Source organism: Palaemon carinicauda, chromosome 30 (assembly GCF_036898095.1).
Source record: "Palaemon carinicauda isolate YSFRI2023 chromosome 30, ASM3689809v2, whole genome shotgun sequence".
NCBI classification, from domain to species: domain Eukaryota; kingdom Metazoa; phylum Arthropoda; class Malacostraca; order Decapoda; family Palaemonidae; genus Palaemon; species Palaemon carinicauda.
This window is the reverse complement of record NC_090754.1, coordinates 41,227,795-41,245,605: the sequence shown is the minus strand read 5'-3', so window position 1 is coordinate 41,245,605 and position 17,811 is coordinate 41,227,795. Positions and strand designations below refer to the sequence as shown.

Here is a 17,811-nt window from a genome sequence, read left to right as displayed (position 1 = left end):
ATTAGAATAACTGATCCTTTAAATATCACTGCAGAATTTACTCTTCATAATCGCCATCATTTTGATTTTTCTGTCCGATTCTCGTGTTATGAGAGGAAATAAGTTTCTTCAAGTTTTCTATTTTCTACATTTAATGCCTGAATACATACAGTATCTGGTCTTGGTATTCCTTGCTGTAATTTTCCTACAATTTTCTTAATCTACATTAAGGTCTACATCCCACAATTGTCCTATCTATTTCCAACCAGACTCCCCTCTTCTTTCTGTAATTTCACTTGTATTATATCTTCCTACTGCCTTCCTGGAGCTATATTTCAGATGGCATTAGTTTTTCCGTGATTACTATTACTTTGAGAAAGTTCTCAATATAAAAGACTTGTTAACAAGAATTATAATAAAATCCACAAACACCAATTCTCATTAATATATCTTTTCATAACTTTCAAAATATTGCTTGAGAATTGACAGTGTTTAGACAACTGTGGAAAGCAATGGTACTTCTTTATGTACTTTTCCCATAAAATTAACATGGTATAGGTACAAGACATAAATCTTAAATTGTACAGAGAAAGATCTAGCAAATGTCCTCTTTCATTAGTAATACTGTAAGCAGAATCAGTTCTTGAAGTCACGTACATCAGGCGTTGAAATGCATGGAGAGTCCAGAGTGGTTCCTTTTCAAAATGCATCACTTTCTGCAAATTGCTATCCTGTAATTTCCTATGGCTGTCCGATTTCTTTACAGTACTTTCCCGTTACTTTATCATTTACCTCCTGGTTAGAGGCAGTTTCTTTAAGTAAGCCCTGTGAGTCTGAAAATATGAATGGGCAGTCTTGTCGTAAGAAAATTCTGTAACTATAATAATAATAAAAATAATAATGATAATAATAATCTTTGGTACAGCAATTAGTTGATTTCACCATAAAAAAATGCAAATCCATTAAAATTAAACATAATCATTATAAAGTTCAGTGCTTTAGTTCTGAGAGACCACTTTATCATATCCCTCGACTTTTCATAATTCTCGTACAAAGGATTAGCTCTTAATAAAAAGATAAACACAAAACAAGGTAAAGTTGAAAAATTAGGAATCTAAGCAAGAAGAGACAAAAACAAACAGTTGATTAGTGAAATGAGGGAAGCAGTTTGAGCTGGGGCCTATGGGATACTGCAAAGAATCTTTGTATCGTCTACAATTAACCAGAGAAAGCAACATCCCTTATGGAACAATTTTTTTAAGATATAACTATATAATGATAACGTATGACAGTAACGTACTGTGCTGCTTGAAAAACCTTCACTTTTTATTGAATCATCATTATTCTTAGCAACTCTGTCAAATTTTCTCTTTAATTGATTAATGTGAAATGACTTCTCTCCAGCCTGTATTCTGTTCTGTGTACTACAAGACTGAGTTTTCCTCTGGTCTTGTCCTCATCTACGTGCTTCTTCCAGAATTTTCCGAGTCTTCCTAGTGACCTTTTATTCAGCTCCTTCCATACCTACTATTTTTTCTCTTCATTCCCATTATCTTCATAAACCAAAACTATCTTAACTTTTGAGACCTTATCTATTTTCCAGCCTATGGACACTACATTTCCTCAAAAGTAGGTTGTACAATGAAATAATCAGCAGGAAACAGTAACAATCTCATCTGAGGAGAAATAAATATTCATGAGAACCAATATCATTAAAATAGTTTATTTTCTTTCAACATTATACAAAATTAACTACAGTAATAACACACTTCAAAAAAAACATTAACAGTAATATATACAACATCTAACTGAAATACTGTACGGCTGTAAAACTCTACGGAGCTAACATAAACCCTTTTAGATTTCACAAAACACATCAACAAAGGTAACTCAACTTTTAATATATAATTGAGCATCATTAAGCTAAGTAATAAAAGTGTTATATCACAACAATGTTCCAAAATTACACGGAAACTACTTAACATCAATGTCTGGTATGACTTCAAAATATATTCATTTTAAATGACTAGTCAAGGCTCATCTAAATACAGTACTCCCTAATCACAAGATGCTATGCATAAAGATGCATTTGTTCCTCCAAATCCAAAGGAATTTGACAAAGCAATCCTTCTATCTGCCATCTGAAGCCAGGCTTTTGCTTCCTTAGGTACAAAATCAATATCATGGTTAGGTTCTGGATTCTCTAAGTTGGCAGTTGGAGGAATATAACCAGAGTGACAAGCAAGGATGGTAAATATTGCTTCAACAGCTCCTGCAGCACCAAGCAGATGACCAGTAGCACCTTTTGTGGATGATACATGAAGGTCTTCCGCGTGACTTCCAAATACTGTCTTAATTGCATTGACCTCAATAGCATCCCCCAGAGGTGTTGAAGTGGCGTGTGCATTAACATATTGTACTTCATTATAACTAATTTGTGCTTCTTCCATGGCCCTCTTCATTGCTCGTATTGCTCCCTTTCCATCTTCTCGAGGTGCTGTGTAATGAAAGGCATCACCAGTTAAACCATATCCTAATATTTCACCATATATATTAGCTCCCCTCTTTACTGCATGTTCAAATTCTTCTAAAACTAACATTCCAGCTCCTTCACCCATTACAAAGCCGCAACGCTCGGCATCAAAGGGTCTCGAGCCCTTTTCTGGACAGTCGTTATATTTTGTAGCCATGGCTCTCAATCGACAGAATCCAGCAATGCCAAGAGGTGTGATACTAGCTTCTGTTCCCCCGCACACCATAACATCTGCATCGCCATACTTAATAAACCTAAAAGCATCACCTATTGCATGTGCCCCAGTAGCACATGCAGTTGATACACTATGATTGGGACCCTGAAAGGAATACTTCATGCTTACTTGTCCGGCTGCCATATTTGTCAATATTCTTGGAACAAAATATGGACTTACTTTACTATATTTTTGTTCGAGTGCTTTACCAGTAGAAATTACATCATCCAAATCAACCATTCCCATACCAATGGCCACACCTGTTTGCTCTTGCTCCTTTGAGTCTTCTGGCCTCCACTGAGCATTTGAAACTGCCTCCTCAGCTGCTAACAAGGCATAGGCAATTGCAGGGGTCATTGTGCGTAAATCACTAGCACTGAAGTGGGAGGAGATATTCAGCTCACCTTCTCCATTTCCCTTTGGTACACTGGCTGCTATGCGACAGGGCATCTGTAACAAATAAAGGCCTTTTTGTTGAGCAGGTTGACAAAAGTATCATTTCATAGTTTATTTGTTACTTTCTATTCATCTCGAGTTGTTTTACATTTTTGTATTTCTTTTATACTTTATATTTTACTTTTAACTTTATTTCCTGAACTGCATTGCTTTTCCTAATGGGACCCTTGGGCTTGCAGCATTCTAGTTTTCCAGCTGAAGATACAGCTTGACTTTTAAATCATTAATGAATAATAAACAGAACAGTAACAAGTAAATAATTGCTAATCATTTTTCTTTCTGGATTACAGTACCAAAATACAAAGGAAGAATTATGCAAAATAAATCTACTACATTCATGTTAAGCTTTAGAATCTTTAGAACTACTGATCTTTCATAAGTTAAACTTTGAAATTCTACAGAAATATCTCAAAATATAACAGAATGGTGAGCTATGTTTTTTTCTATTTTCAATTTGTTGATTCAACTAGGAACAAGTAAAAAGTATGCAAAATAAATCTACTACATTCATGTTAAGCTTTAGAATCTTTAGAACTACTGATCTTTCATAAGTTAAACTTTGAAATTCTACAGAAATATCTCAAAATATAACAGAATGGTGAGCTATGTTTTTTTCTATTTTCAATTTGTTGATTCAACTAGGAACAAGTAAAAAGTATATTACCTGAGTTATATGCTAAGAAATTGAAAACCACTGTATTCATAAAGGCTCAAAATTAACTTTTAACAATCATAGATATCTCTGATAAAATTATTATTATTTTAACTGGCAGGCAGCTAGGTGGGAAGAAAGCATGTGGAACTAATGGTATATAAAAAGAAAAATAATGAATGATATGGTGGCTGAACAGACTGACAAAAACATTTATTCTACTGTGTTGAGTTTGCTTCACAATCCATACCATAGCTGGGACTCCATAGGAAGTATTTAGGAATGGTTTACCATATACTGTACAGTATATACACTATAATAAAATGCAAAAAAAAAAAAAATCAACACCTTACAGCCTTTTTATTTGCTCTGTAAGGTTTCTACCTAACAGCCAGTTTAATTGCTTTGCAACGTTTTTGACATTGTTCCAGAGTGCTTTAATACATGCTGACTTCAGTCCTCATCAAAATAAAAGTAAAGTAAATGCTCTAACCATTGCATAACGAGGATCTGTAAGTGCTGTAGTTGCTACTTTCCCTGCAGTTAGTTGCATCCAGTTATGAGGGGCTCCAACTCCAAGGGGCGTGACAAGACCCAGCCCAGTCACCACCACCCTTCGCACACTTCCCATGGTCCTGTAAAGTTTAACAATTTAGTAATCTTTATACAAGTTTGGAGGCTATTATATCTACTCATTAAGAGTATTTGTTCCACCTAGATTGGCTGCTAGCATAGTAATATAAGAGTAAATTAAGTTAAATATAGCACAATACACTTTTTTATATTCGTAAGTCAAAATTTCATGAAACTACAAGAATACCACAAATTAAACTAAGGTATATCATGCTAAAAAGCTCAACCAACCATTATTGCAATGGACCCTTTACTAAACATACCTTTGGATAAAGGATAATAGACAACACTACAAAATAGGATTTGTAAAAAAATGTATCGACAGTACTTAAATACACATGAAAATTTAACAAAAATACTAAAGGAATGGTCAGCACCCGAGTTTAACTCAGTGTAAAATTCATAGCTTGATCATTATGTCCCAGGATGCCAAACAATATCTACCTCCCTCAATCATTGTCTATTGCTGGCTGTTTTAGCACTATGCTTTGTGTTTGGTTTTCAGGCTGATCTGTTTCTTGATAACTGTTTAATGTTCTTTGTCTCATGGCCATTTTGTGTGATCTTTATTTACCATTTGTGAGAAATTTATGACTATTGTTAAGTGAATTCAAGGAATATCACAAATTTTAAGTAATTTGTATTTTTCCTAACATACTTACCTCAAACTACTTTCTTAGGAGAGTCTAGAATCTCTCAATCACCGACCAAGAATTTTGCGTAGTTGCCTCCCTCTCTGCTGCCTCTCAAGGGCGTTCCAGGGCGTAAGGATACTCGCCCAGGTGCAACCCAGGTCACGCGTGTGGCCATGCTTGATACCCAGTAAGCTTCTGTTTTAAGGCCTCCTCGAACTCCAGAAGATACTCGGGGCAGGATGGGAGGGCCATTACCCGAAAGTAGCTCGAGGTAAGTATGTTAGGAAAAATACAAATTACTTAAAATTTGTGATTTGTTCCAACACAGAATACTTACCTCGAACTACTTTCTTAGGAGACTTATACTTTAGGAGGAGGGAGTAGCTTACAGATTGAAATGTTCGAGAGTTGCTTTGGCCCTTGAACTAGATAGGGGCTAGTTCTGGGAGTCCCAGGGAGAGGCCGGAGAGTAGGGGAAAGCACGCAAAAGTCTACCTTATGTACAACTCGCCTTTTATTCAAAATCCATACTTGATGTGTTTTAACGTCCCATCTCCCATGTAGGGATGGGGAAAAAAGGGTGGGGTCTCGGGAAACGGATAGAGGTTAGCCAGGAAGTAAGGAGGAACTTGTGTCGCCTAAGATTACTTCCCACGGCTAACCCGAGGCCCAAACTACTAAACTTGTTGCATGGTCGCAATGACTGGCCCGATGGAGAAGGCATCCAAGGACTTCCTCGTATAGTCCTTGAGGTAGTGGGCTGTAAAGATGGACTGCCCAGCCCAAGTGCCCGCCCGTATTATTTGGCCTACCGCCATGTTGGTGCCAAACGCTAAGGACATGCTAAGACCTCTAATATTATGAGGTCTTGGGGTACCAGGCACCGTGGAGCCCTCACTTTTATAGGCCCGCTTTATAACCTGTCTCAGCCAGAAGGATATGGTGTTTTTGGAAACTGCCTTCTTGACCGAGCCTGTGGACACAAACAAACTCTTCACCACCGGTCTGAGTTTGGCCGTCCTACTAAGGTATTTCCTGATGGTCCTTACGGGACACAAGAGCAGGTCACTAGGGTTGTCCGAGCGTGGAATAGCCGGAATTGAGACCTCGGGTCCGCAATTGAAGGGTTCTGGGTCTTTGCTACGAACTCCGGCAAGAACTTGAAAGTCATGTCCTTCCACCCTTTCGAGTGGGATACCTCGAAAGACAGGCCGTGAAGCTCACTCACTCGTTTCGCTGAGGCCAGGGCTAGTAGGAAGATGGCTTTGAGGGTGAGCTCTTAGTCTAAAACATCTTTAGAGATTCGTAGGGAGGCCGTGAAAGGACCTGAAGGACTTTGGCCACATCCCACTGGGGAACCCTCGAGGTGTGGGGATCACAAGTTCGCTCAAAACTCTTGATGAGCATCGAGATGTGACGTGAGGTCCCTAGATTGATGCCCTTAACCTGGAACACCTGTCCTAACGCTTCTCAAACCCCCTTGCTGGCTGGGATGGGGACCCCTAGATCATCCCTCAAGTGTACCAAGAAGTCTGCGATGTTGTGGACCGAAACGTCCAAGGGCCAAAGGTTCTGAGTGGCACACCATTTGACAAAGGTTGCCCATATATCTTGGTACACAACACAATAGGACCTCCGCAGGTACCCTAACCTCCTATCCGCTGTTTTCTCTGAGAACACTTACTTCCTTAGCAACCGCTTGATAACCTCCATGCGTGTATCCTCAACCCGAGGGTTTTCGAGCACCTTTTGGCAGTGTGGTTAACTTAGCAGGTCTCCTCTTACTGGTAAGAGCCATGGCGGGAGAATGGCTAGGTCCTGCAGATCCACGAACCACTCCCTCTCCGGCCACCAAGGCACTACCAAAGTCATCTCTGTGGACTTTGACTGTCTTAACCTGTTGAGCACCCGTCTGATCATCCCGAAGGGGGGAAAGGCTTATACGTGGAGGTTGTCCCAATGGTGCTGGAAGGCGTCTTCGAAGGCTGCTGTCGGATCCGGTATCGGGGAGCAGAACACGGGAGCTTCGCGTTTAGTCTTGTGACGAACAAGTCTATCACTGGGGAGCCCCAACGATGGAGGACTTCCTGTGCCACTTGAGGGTGAAGGGACCACTCTGATCCCACTATTTGGCCTTTCCTGCTTAGCCCGTCCGCCAGTACGTCCCTCTTTCCGGGGATGAATCTGGCCAATAGGAGAATGTCGTTCCTTTTGGCCCATTCCAGGACCCGAGCTGTGAGATCGCACAAATCCCTTGATCTTAGCCCTCTTGTTTCTTGATGTACATGAGGACTACCGAGTTCCCCTGAACGAGGCGAACGAAGATTATCAATGCCCTCTGCACTGCCATGAGCTCCAGAAGATTGATGTGCCGGGCCTCTTCCCCCACTCACCATTTCCCCTCTGCTGTTTTTCGAGGAGATGCGCTCCCCACCCTTCCTTCGATTCGTCCGTGAGCAGCATCTCCTGGGGAGGGGAGCCGAACGGAATCCCTCTCAACGTATTCCTCCTGTCGGACCACCAGAGGAGAGCTTCTTTGGAGGGAAGTGACACCGAAATTATCTTCTGTGGGAACTTCCCATTGACCAGAGGTCCTTCAGGTTCCACTGAACCGGTCTGAGTTTGAGCCTTGCTTGTGTGTCCAGGTCGAAGACTCTCGTGAAGACTTGAGGGGCTGTCGACAGACCGAAGCAGAGGGTCCTGAATTGAAGAATCTGGGGCCCCACTTTACCCTGAGAAAATTTCCTGCTGGAGGGGTGAATGGGAACCTGGAAGTAGGCATCCTTGAGATCCAGGGACATCATGAAATCCCCTTCTCTCAAGGCTGCCAGAACCGCCTTCGGCGTGTCCATCTTGAAGGGTGTCTTCTTGATGAATTTGTTCAATGCCGAGAGGTCGATTACTCGTCTCCAAACTCCTGCCACTTTCTCCACCAGGACGAGTCTGCTGTAGAATCCCGGCGACGGCTCGTGCACGGGTTGCAGGGCTCTTTTCTCCAGCATAACTTCCATCTCTGCCTGTAGAGCTGCCTTCTTCTCCGAGTCGTTGGGAGCTAACCATACCCCTCGGTGATCGGGGATCAGCGGGGTAGCTCTGACAGGAAGGGAATCCTGTATCCCTCCCTGAGAACAGTAACTGTCCATGGGTCCACCCCGTTGCCCCGCCATGCTTGCCAAAACTGTTTGAGGCATCCCCCCACCAGGAGCGGGGGAAGTTGTAGGGGCCTCTCTCCCTATCTCCTTCTAGGAAGGCGGTTTGACCGGCTTCTCCTTGACCCGGAGAGCTTAGGTCTATAGTAGGTTTGGTTCTTTGGTAAGAAACAATAGCAAAATAGATGAAACTTTTTCTTTTTAATGTTCATTACATTCTTTACCATCAATATGCTTAAAGTAATAAAAAAAAGTTAAGAGTTGAATTTACTGTATTAGCATTATGAGGTCTCATATAGAGGTTTTATAGGGTGTCTATGTGGTGTTTTGAATGGTTAATATGTGTTGAGTAATTTTCTGTCAATTGACAAGTCTTTGAACTGACTGCCAGTAATTAATGACCTGCTATGAAGGACAGTATGATTGTACAGCGTTATAAGGGATACTTCATCTTTGAGGTAACATTCCGAGAAGAATATTTTATCGTTATCACAACAAAATCCCCATGATAGGTATTCCTTACAGTATTCATTTTCCAACGCTATTCAGTAAGAGATCTTTTATACAGTACTATGTCCCTTTGGTCCGAGCTGCATTACATTCTATGTTATGATTTTCCTTCATATTTTGGTCTCTTCCAAAGCACTGTCCAATATATTTCAACTTTACCCTCTACCTTTTGTTAAAGAGCAAATCCTTCAATTGAACCCTATCAGTCTGGCAATGTGACTCAATGTCTCATTAAGCTACATGGTAATCATACTAATCGGTGTACCAATTCTACTTTCCTTTACATTTTGCATTTCTTAACATCAGGAAATTAATTAATGCTAGTTTCAGTTTCTATACACGTCATCTTAATGTCACATTACCACAAGAAACATTTTTAAACTCATATGATTCATCTGGAAAAAATCATTCAAATAAGTAAATATTTGAGTAAACTATAGTTAAAGAAATTGAACAGCTGTGTACCTAGAGACTAAGGACATATATGACAAATGAAAAGATTAAAACAATATTGTTGGGGGCAATGGGATGTTGCAAATTAGCTTTAGAAATGTCTGTATGACCACAATTATAATAAAAAAAGTGGTTTAATCAGATAATTTAATTATTATTCTTAATCCTCATAAGACTGGTCTAAGGGGAATATTTTTAATTTTCATACTTTATGTATTATATTGCAACTGGTTAGAAATTCACAGATTGGATAAATTGAAAATGTTGAAGATTCTGAAAAAATTTCTTTTGAGGATTTGTTTCCAATACCAGTACTGTAATTTATATGCATTTTGGCTTGAAAACTGAACCATAAAAATAGGTTTTATTGTAAATTTTATTTCTCGTTGTCTAAGCCTTAGGACTGAGTTATGTGGGGGGTTTTTTATTGAATACAGCACCCATAGGTAAAGCATGTTCGATTCAAAGGTTGAGTAATATTTCAATATGGCACTCTTTTAGGAATGAACCACACAGCAAACAAACTTTAAATCCCCTTAATTTCCATGAATCTACCTTGATGTTCGTATTTCTTCTTCAGAAACCCAGTTTAATCGATATTACCCATAAAATTTGTAACATTTTCCCATTTTCTTTCATTTCAACAAATAGGCCTACAGTCTTTGTGTAACATTATTGCTGAGATATATATACAGTGCATACATATACCAAGGCACTTCCCCAATTTTGGGGGGTAGCCAACATCGAACAAAAGAAACAAAAAAAAGGAGACTTCTCCTTTCTACGTTCCTCCCAGCCTGACAAGGGACTCGACCGAGTTCGGCTGGTACTGCTAAGGCGCCACAGCCCACCCTCCCCCGTTATCCACCACAGATGAAGCTTCATAATGCTGAATCCCCTACTGCTGCTACCTCCGCGGTCATCTAAGGCACCGGAGGAAGCAGCAGGGCCTACCGGAACTGCGTCACAATCGCTCGCCATTCATTCCTAGCACGCACTCTTGCTGAGATATACCCTAAAACAATTATTTAAGATAAGTTTGGAAGTATCTTATTCTCCTAAATCAAAAAAATTGAATACTTCCAAGGCAGTTTACACACCTCGACTCTCCAACTTTGTTATGGATAGATTCAAAGAATTGTCTCGGATTAAAATAAGGCCGGAGATTCAGTTCACGTTTAGTGCCTAGACACTTTAACATTCACTAAGAGATATGAATGTATGCTTTGCTCCACAGATTCAAAAGCCTTGCGCCGAGCCTCAAAATCTTTTAAATACTTTAGTTCCTTCTACTGATTAACCTTTGCAATACCACAATCGTAGTCACTCTATAAGACTAAACTAGATTGAGAAGCAGAAGACTGAGTGGTTTGCCTTGATCCTAATATCCTTTCATTTATTAAAGTAATTGCTTATCACCAGTCTCCTATTACATGTGGAAGGCGTGTCATAACGTACGATTCCCTTAAATTCTGATGGGTGAACAAAGATTCAGCTAATCTGGATCATTTTCATCATGTTTCAGAAGCTAATTTGTATAAGACTAACCAGTTATTTGACCTTCACTTGGAGGGCGATTTAGTAAACAGTCTTGATCCAATCATTGTGCCTCATAAAAGAAAATGCCTAAATTCAGGTTATGCATTAAATGGTTATCACTTTCAATTGGAATGAAAAAGTTTCCCTTAACTGTTCAATAAGTTTTAAATAAACTCAGTTATTTGATTGTATCAGATTACCGGTAATTAGTTACCTTTTCATAGAATATATTGCTATCTTTAAATGTGAATTGTTAATGCATGATCTGCCAGAAAATTTACTCATGAATCTCTCTGGGTAAGATTATGAGAAGTGTTTTTAGGATGTTTTACTGGGCAGATAATTTTAGTGTTTCAGAAAATTTCTTCAATCAGAGTAGGCTGTGCTAATTTATTATAGAGGAAATGATGAAAGATAATTCATTACTCGCTTATCTACGAATATGGGGCTGTATTTAACCCTTTTACCCCCAGGCTATTTGGAAATTTCCAACCCTAAACCCCCAGGGGGTTATTTTTTTCCCAGCACATTTTGCAGTATATTTTTTAAATTGCTCTAACAGCCTTAATTTTTGTCATAGAGAGGTCAGGTTGGTCTCATTCTCTTGGAAAATGCCTGAATTTTCTCAAAAAATTATCAAAAATATGAAAAAAAAAAATTTTATAGCATTTTTTTGCGAGGACGTACCGGTACGTCCATGGGGGTAAAGGGATGGCTTTTGTGAAACGTACCAGTACGTCCTTTGGGGGTAAAAGGGTTAATATTTGTTTTAGAATCAATCACAATTATCAACTAGAATTCTAGATCAAAAGTAACATTTCTACTACCACTCTAAACTTTATCATTGATAATGGCTAATTAGTTGGGCTTTTATTATTTAGGGATTTTAACATCAATCATTTCTTTCGGGGTAGCTCAGAAATCAGAAATCTAGATTAAGAGTAATATTCCATGTATAACCTCCCCAGTTTCACCTTCAACGTAAATTCTCAAGTAGTAACTAGGAGGTCACCTACACAATTCAGTAACAGCTATGGTACATGGTTTATCCCAGTTACAGATATTTTGTATCATTTTACTTGCTATATTATTTATAAATTTGTATAAAAGTGAGGATGATGATGATAATGACATGCTTCCACTTTTGGACAATACAAATTCAGTCATCTTATAATAGCGATGCGCTTCACAAGCTCTTGACAGCACATCCTCCCTTTGTTAAACTTTAGAAGTCAAGTGAATCCTCCCTAATAATTGTCGATCTGGTCATTCACACTCTGTTGCCAAACTTAACCTAGGTCTATCTAATATTAATTAAATTTTATTCAGTAAAGGTTCTGAAAGTACATTGCACTTTACAGATCAGGAGCCTAACACAGAACCTCAGAAACTTTACATATTTTAGTTCCTTCTGCTGCTAAACATTTGGAAACCACAATCATAACCACTCTATAAGATAACTATATTGTGAAGCAGAACACTGAGTGGGTTGTCCTGAACTCCAACATAAGTACACCATCTACTTCTCTGCCTCCCTTACTGAACTAGTCAGCTTAGGGGCCTCAAACGGGCTATGAATGTACTGATCCTTCTGAGTGGAAGAAGTTGCAAAAGATTCTTATCAGGATATAGAGAAGGTCCACGATCTACTTCAATACTGATACTCCAAGCATGGCTACACCTCAAGGTATGCCTGCAGATGCCCTCAAAGAACCAGGGCCCTTGACACTAAAACATTGCCTTCTTTCAAGACTCAGTTCGCCCACTAGTTTATTGTCTAGTGTAATAAAAAAAAGGTCACAGTTTTTCCACCAGGCAGAATGAGTCTCCTGTACTCATCCAAAGAGTCAAAAGTTGACAACCCTATTATCTTCCCAAAGTACTTCACAGCACCTGACCACTAGTCATGGTACGAGACTGCTTTGTGAATGGCCATAACGGAAGACTTTATTGTCACTGACTTTGTAGCTAAGAGGAGCATGCCTTCTAATTCGAGTCTCTACAAGGGGAGACATCCAATTAGTGCTCACACAGACAGGTCAACCAGAAGAGGCGTTGATGCAGTAAAGAATGGCATGTAGAACCTTAGCTGCCATTAAAAGTGTGGGGAGATGGTATGATCTTGTTGGACCGACTGGAATCAAGAAAGTTCTCAGATCTACAAATCTGATAGTCAGCTTGATCCAGAGAGAAACTACCAATATCCGACCATGGCAGCTCCATAGAAGGTCTCAGTCCTCGAGTGTTGCCAAGACGTCAATCATATGACCAAAGTCCTACCCATGGCTGGCTCTATGGTTGCCACACCAAACTCGTTGCACTCGAGAATGAGAGCAAGAACCTCCACAAAAGCACGCTCAGACTGGGTTCTCTGCTTTCGTTAGTACCGAGACAAGGTTTGGTGCCTCCTGGCCATAAAAATCCTCAGCATCCTCATCCCTACCAGGTTGGTCGTCATTGGGGAGAGGAAGGTCTCTGGCATTAATGAAACTTGAGACAGAAGAGGTGCCAAGTACAGTACCATTCCCTCTGTCGATTATGATGGAGAGTAATCTGCATTTCTGTGCTAATGAGCACGGGGCCATGTCACCTCAATCACCTATCCGTGGATGCTGTAGGAATCTGACATCATTAGATGTAGGGTCAGAGGAGGGAGAGAGGGCATGAATGGAACGATGTATCCCTCTTTGAGTATGGAGACCGACCAAGGTTCGGCCCCACGAAGTATGCTCGTCCAAACACCTTGCTAGTGCTCGGTGAATGGGTGCGGAAGACTCTCGCGAGAGTCGAGTCTGTGCTCACACTCAAGTGGAATGGACCGGCCTGGAGGGTAGTGTTATGCGCTTCTACAGGAGGAAGCATTCACTCGTAAACGGCTATCAAGGCTACAGGAGACGGGTTGTACCAGCAACTTATCCGTGAGAAAATAATTTCCCCTCCGATTTTTTGGAAAATGGGATGGACACTGGGCTACCTAGTCAGCCAACAACTCAGTAGGGTAGCCAACACTTCCCCGGGATTATGACCGTTGCTTCCACCCCGAAGGGTTGACAAGTTCCACTGTGAAGAACAGAGAACCTCAACTCTCAATAAAAGGTCAACTCCCAAGGGGCCAAGATTGCCTAGCAAGTGAACATCTTAAGTTGATTAATATCAAGACCTGAAATCAGTTGCAAGCAACTGCCGCGTGTGTGTGTGTGGGGGGGGGGGTCCTGTCCTCCAACTGTCTTCAGTCCAATGGAAGTAAGCTGTATAAGTATGCTTACAGATCAGTATTATCAGAGTAGCCAGTACTCCCTAAGGGAAGATGGTATTACAGCAAATCTTCCTAACGAATGCTGTTGAGTAAGAGACCAGTTGCTAACGACTGATTGCACGCAACTACTTCCGACAGGCAAGATTGAGACATATCTTCAATCCATTGTTGGACAGGTAGTATATACATAAGTCTATCTACGAATCAGTAACACAGAACACCGAGGCGTGACGAACATATGGCCGTAGCCCAACTTATTCCTTGCGTCCCAAAATTGATTGGAGAACGTTAATCAACATTCGCAATCAAGACCTCTTCCTTCTTACGACCAAGATCCTTAGAAATGATGAATACGTTAGTATTTCTTCGTTTCTGATCAGCAAAACTGGCATTAGTTACGAATGTTCTCTCCCAGGGAGGAACAGATTCACTTAGGCGAAGCTTTAGTCTTAGGTACTTACAATACTAAGACAGCTGATCTGAAAGTAAGGAAGGAATTGCCTGGAATTTAGAGTCTACCTCAAGGGTAGACTTCCTATGTATGGTCATGGGAAGGTAGGAGGGGAATGCATAACCTGACTTTCTGTAAGGAACATAACCATCGAATCTAATGATTTATTAGAATGGGGCTCTAATTGTATAATGGTACATAGTCCTTGTTGGCAGAAAAAGATCACTTGCCCGCATGCGTAACTTCTGTCCCTCCTGATAAGTGTTTAAAAACGAACCTAAGCCCACTTGCGGGAATAATGTATGTGAGACGAATCGCAACATCATTGCCCAAAGAAATCAGTTGTCAACTAGCTGTAGCATTGTTAACATGTTTGTGAACATGTGTGGACCCACAAAAGTACATGCAGCTAACGCAGTGATCAAACTTATGTCGGTATTAAATGTTTGCCTCACCGCCGTGTGAGTGGGACACGTATCCCCGTAAGTGAATACTTGCTTGCTATCATTCATAAAAGTCAGCAGAAGCTGACATTATCCATTGCAACTGGAGGTTTGCAAAAAATTACCTTGCCAGGATATATTTCACTAGCCCGTTGTGTGAGTTCTCCAAAGAGCTCTCTATTCCGTGGGGAAAACTAGCCAATGAAAACATCCCCGAAAGATTACGTTTCACGAAACTCGTAGTGACCCCCAATGATGACATACGGCGTCTGCAAGCGATCGGCCGTAAACGTATTTACGGCAATAACCCTGAGGTTTTGTCTTGGCGAGCGTGCATGTGTAACCAAAAGGAGTTAGTTTCATCCTTTCATAGGTTGTTAGCGAACGCCTGTACAGTAGTTTTGTAAACCTCCTCAGGGAAGGGAGTTTCCCATGAAGAAGCGTAGTCTCACATGTAAGGGTTTATTGGCCCAGAATGCAAATACTGTACCACAAACACTAGGTAGGTTTGTCCAGGCTTGTCAGTGAGCGCTGTTGGGTGTTTGCAAATGTTGGCGAACGCAGGCCAGCGTCGGCGAGCGCTAGCGAGTATTAGCGAACGCTGGCAAGGTAGTTGACTCTTACCTGTAAGGATGGGTACACAGCTGAAGCTCTGCATGTTGGAGAGTAGAGTCTCAGAATCGGTACTAAGGCGAGCAACCAGGGTTGTTAGCAAACCTTTGTCAGGCAGAAGAGCCTGCCCACCCACACCTCGCTAGAGCTCAGTGGAAGGGTGCGCATGACTTCTCAGCAAAACTAAGGTCTTTGCGAAGCAATCATACTAATCCAAGCCCCAACAGGAGGTTGGCGAGTAGCCTTAGGTCATCCCCTCGGATGGGAATGAAAAAGGGTGTGTTGGACTTAAAGAAAAACACTTTCTTCCTCGTAAGAGGTAGAAACCATAAGGCACAGGTCCCAAAAGGCCTGGCCTCACAAAGCTCTTAAGAGCTTTTTTGTGGCTAAAGGTATGATATCAGAAATAACCCTGAAGAGTTAAAGCCTACGAGACTCGTCGATGGGAGGCGGCGCCGACCACTTGCATCACCATCTACGACAAAGACCCGAAAGGGAAATTGCACACGGGACTCGTTTTGTACCCTGAGGGTACAAGCCAAGCCGAAATAAAGTGACGGTTGTTTACTAGTGTTCGTGTAAGTGGGGTGGCTAGTCTACACCTCACGAAAGCTTTAACTGCTGGTCTCAGCTATTACCGAAATAATACTCTTATGTAAAGAGAGTAAGATTCGTATATAGTGCCGGAACAATTTTAATATCCATTATATTATACTATACTATTTTTTCCATCTTTTAAAAATACTTAGCGAGAGTTAGGTATCTCTGTAATTGTAATTTGCAATCAAAACAAGGAACCATTTCCACATTCACACAAGTATACTCATTCTTGAGAAAGAGGGAATGACTTGAGATTATCTAGGGGATTACTGTAATAAAAAGCAAGCTATTGGATATAAAATTTATTCATAAAGAATTATGATTTTTTTTTAAATAAGGTGTAAAAAAGGCCACATTGGACAGTTACTATACAAAATATTTATGAGTTCACCCAGAAGTAAACAACACTGACAAAATTTCTATACAAAATAATCAAAATATACATAAAAATACCAGGCAAATATCTACAACTAGCACAACAATACTGTATTGAATTTTATACTGTACATTATAACTAAAATTAGCTTATTATACATAAAAAAAGTTTAATACTTTTTAGTTTTCAAGATTCAAATATGAGAGGTAGTGTGCTACTCTTAATCAAGTTCTGACTTTCACTTCGTGTTTAGCCTTTTCAAAACAACAGAAACTTAACGTTTACAAAGGGAATTTCAAGAGGTGATGTTTTTCATGAGAACAGTTACTTCAGAAATACAAAAGGAAAAGATTAGTTGAGAGCATTTTGTAAATGTGGAAATGTTTAATATTTAGAAAATAATAAAGTATTGGTGATACTACAGGTTTAGAATTATTCTTTAGCACAAAAAGTGTTATTTCAAACATTCATGATAACTTGACAAAAACTTTTTTTTTCAAAATATTAGTAAAGCACCAGTAAAAAGGCATATCAAAGATTTAAAGCCACAGGTAGCATGAACATTTCATGTACATTCTACATCAGGTATCTAATAAACTTTTATCGCACATTTAGTACAAAATTCTTACTGCTATGATTAGTTACCGGACAACTTTAAAACACATCAATAAACACATACAGTAGAGTATATATCAAAAGTTCCATTAGGTTTCATTAATATTTCCTACCCGTCTGCTACGTGTTCTGATGCCATTGCAACTAACATTGTCATCTTCCGACTTAACAGTACCATTAGAATCTCGTTTCAAGCTTAATTTAGTATCCTCTAAATCGCCTTCCTGCTTAACATTGTTCGCTGAGTCTACTTCCTGCTTTATATTACTGTTCACTTCTTGTTTTACATGAGCTTTCATGTCATTGCCATCTTCCTCTTTCTTGATATCACATTCTTGCTTCATTGGGTACTTTATATCAGGGTCATGTTTCTCCTCCTTGAATTTACTTTCTGTGACATCTGTTTCGTCATCACTCTCTCTCTCTTGCTTCAACTGCCTAAGAACATCCTCAATGTCATTACACCGGGGCAAGTGCTCCTTAAACTTATTCGAGCCCTTAAAAAGAATACCGCAATCAATGCATTTCCAAAGCATGCCACAACCTGAGCATTTCCAAAGCTGACTCTGTGTATAAAGTTTATTATTTGGTCCTTCTGCCCTCCTGTCGCCTTCAACACTAATACCTATTAGCTTACAAGAATTACACTGATGAGGCTCATCTGGGTTCTCACCACAGTCACAAGATGCATCAGGCTCCGGACTT

General features: G+C 40.1%; 1 protein-coding gene across 1 annotated transcript in view; it reads right to left on the bottom strand.

The window, feature by feature from the left end:
• Positions 1-1,730: 1,730 nt before the first annotated feature.
• Positions 1,731-17,811, bottom strand: part of LOC137623051 (3-oxoacyl-[acyl-carrier-protein] synthase, mitochondrial-like) — a 38,612-nt gene continuing 22,531 nt past the window's right edge. Inside the window, exons 3-4 of the mRNA XM_068353689.1 lie at positions 4,328-4,469; positions 1,731-3,176 (exon numbers count right to left, since the gene is read on the bottom strand). Coding sequence (XP_068209790.1) covers positions 2,037-3,176; positions 4,328-4,465 — 1,278 coding nt within the window. The 5' untranslated portion in view covers positions 4,466-4,469 and the 3' untranslated portion in view covers positions 1,731-2,036. The remainder of the gene's footprint in view (positions 3,177-4,327; positions 4,470-17,811) is intronic.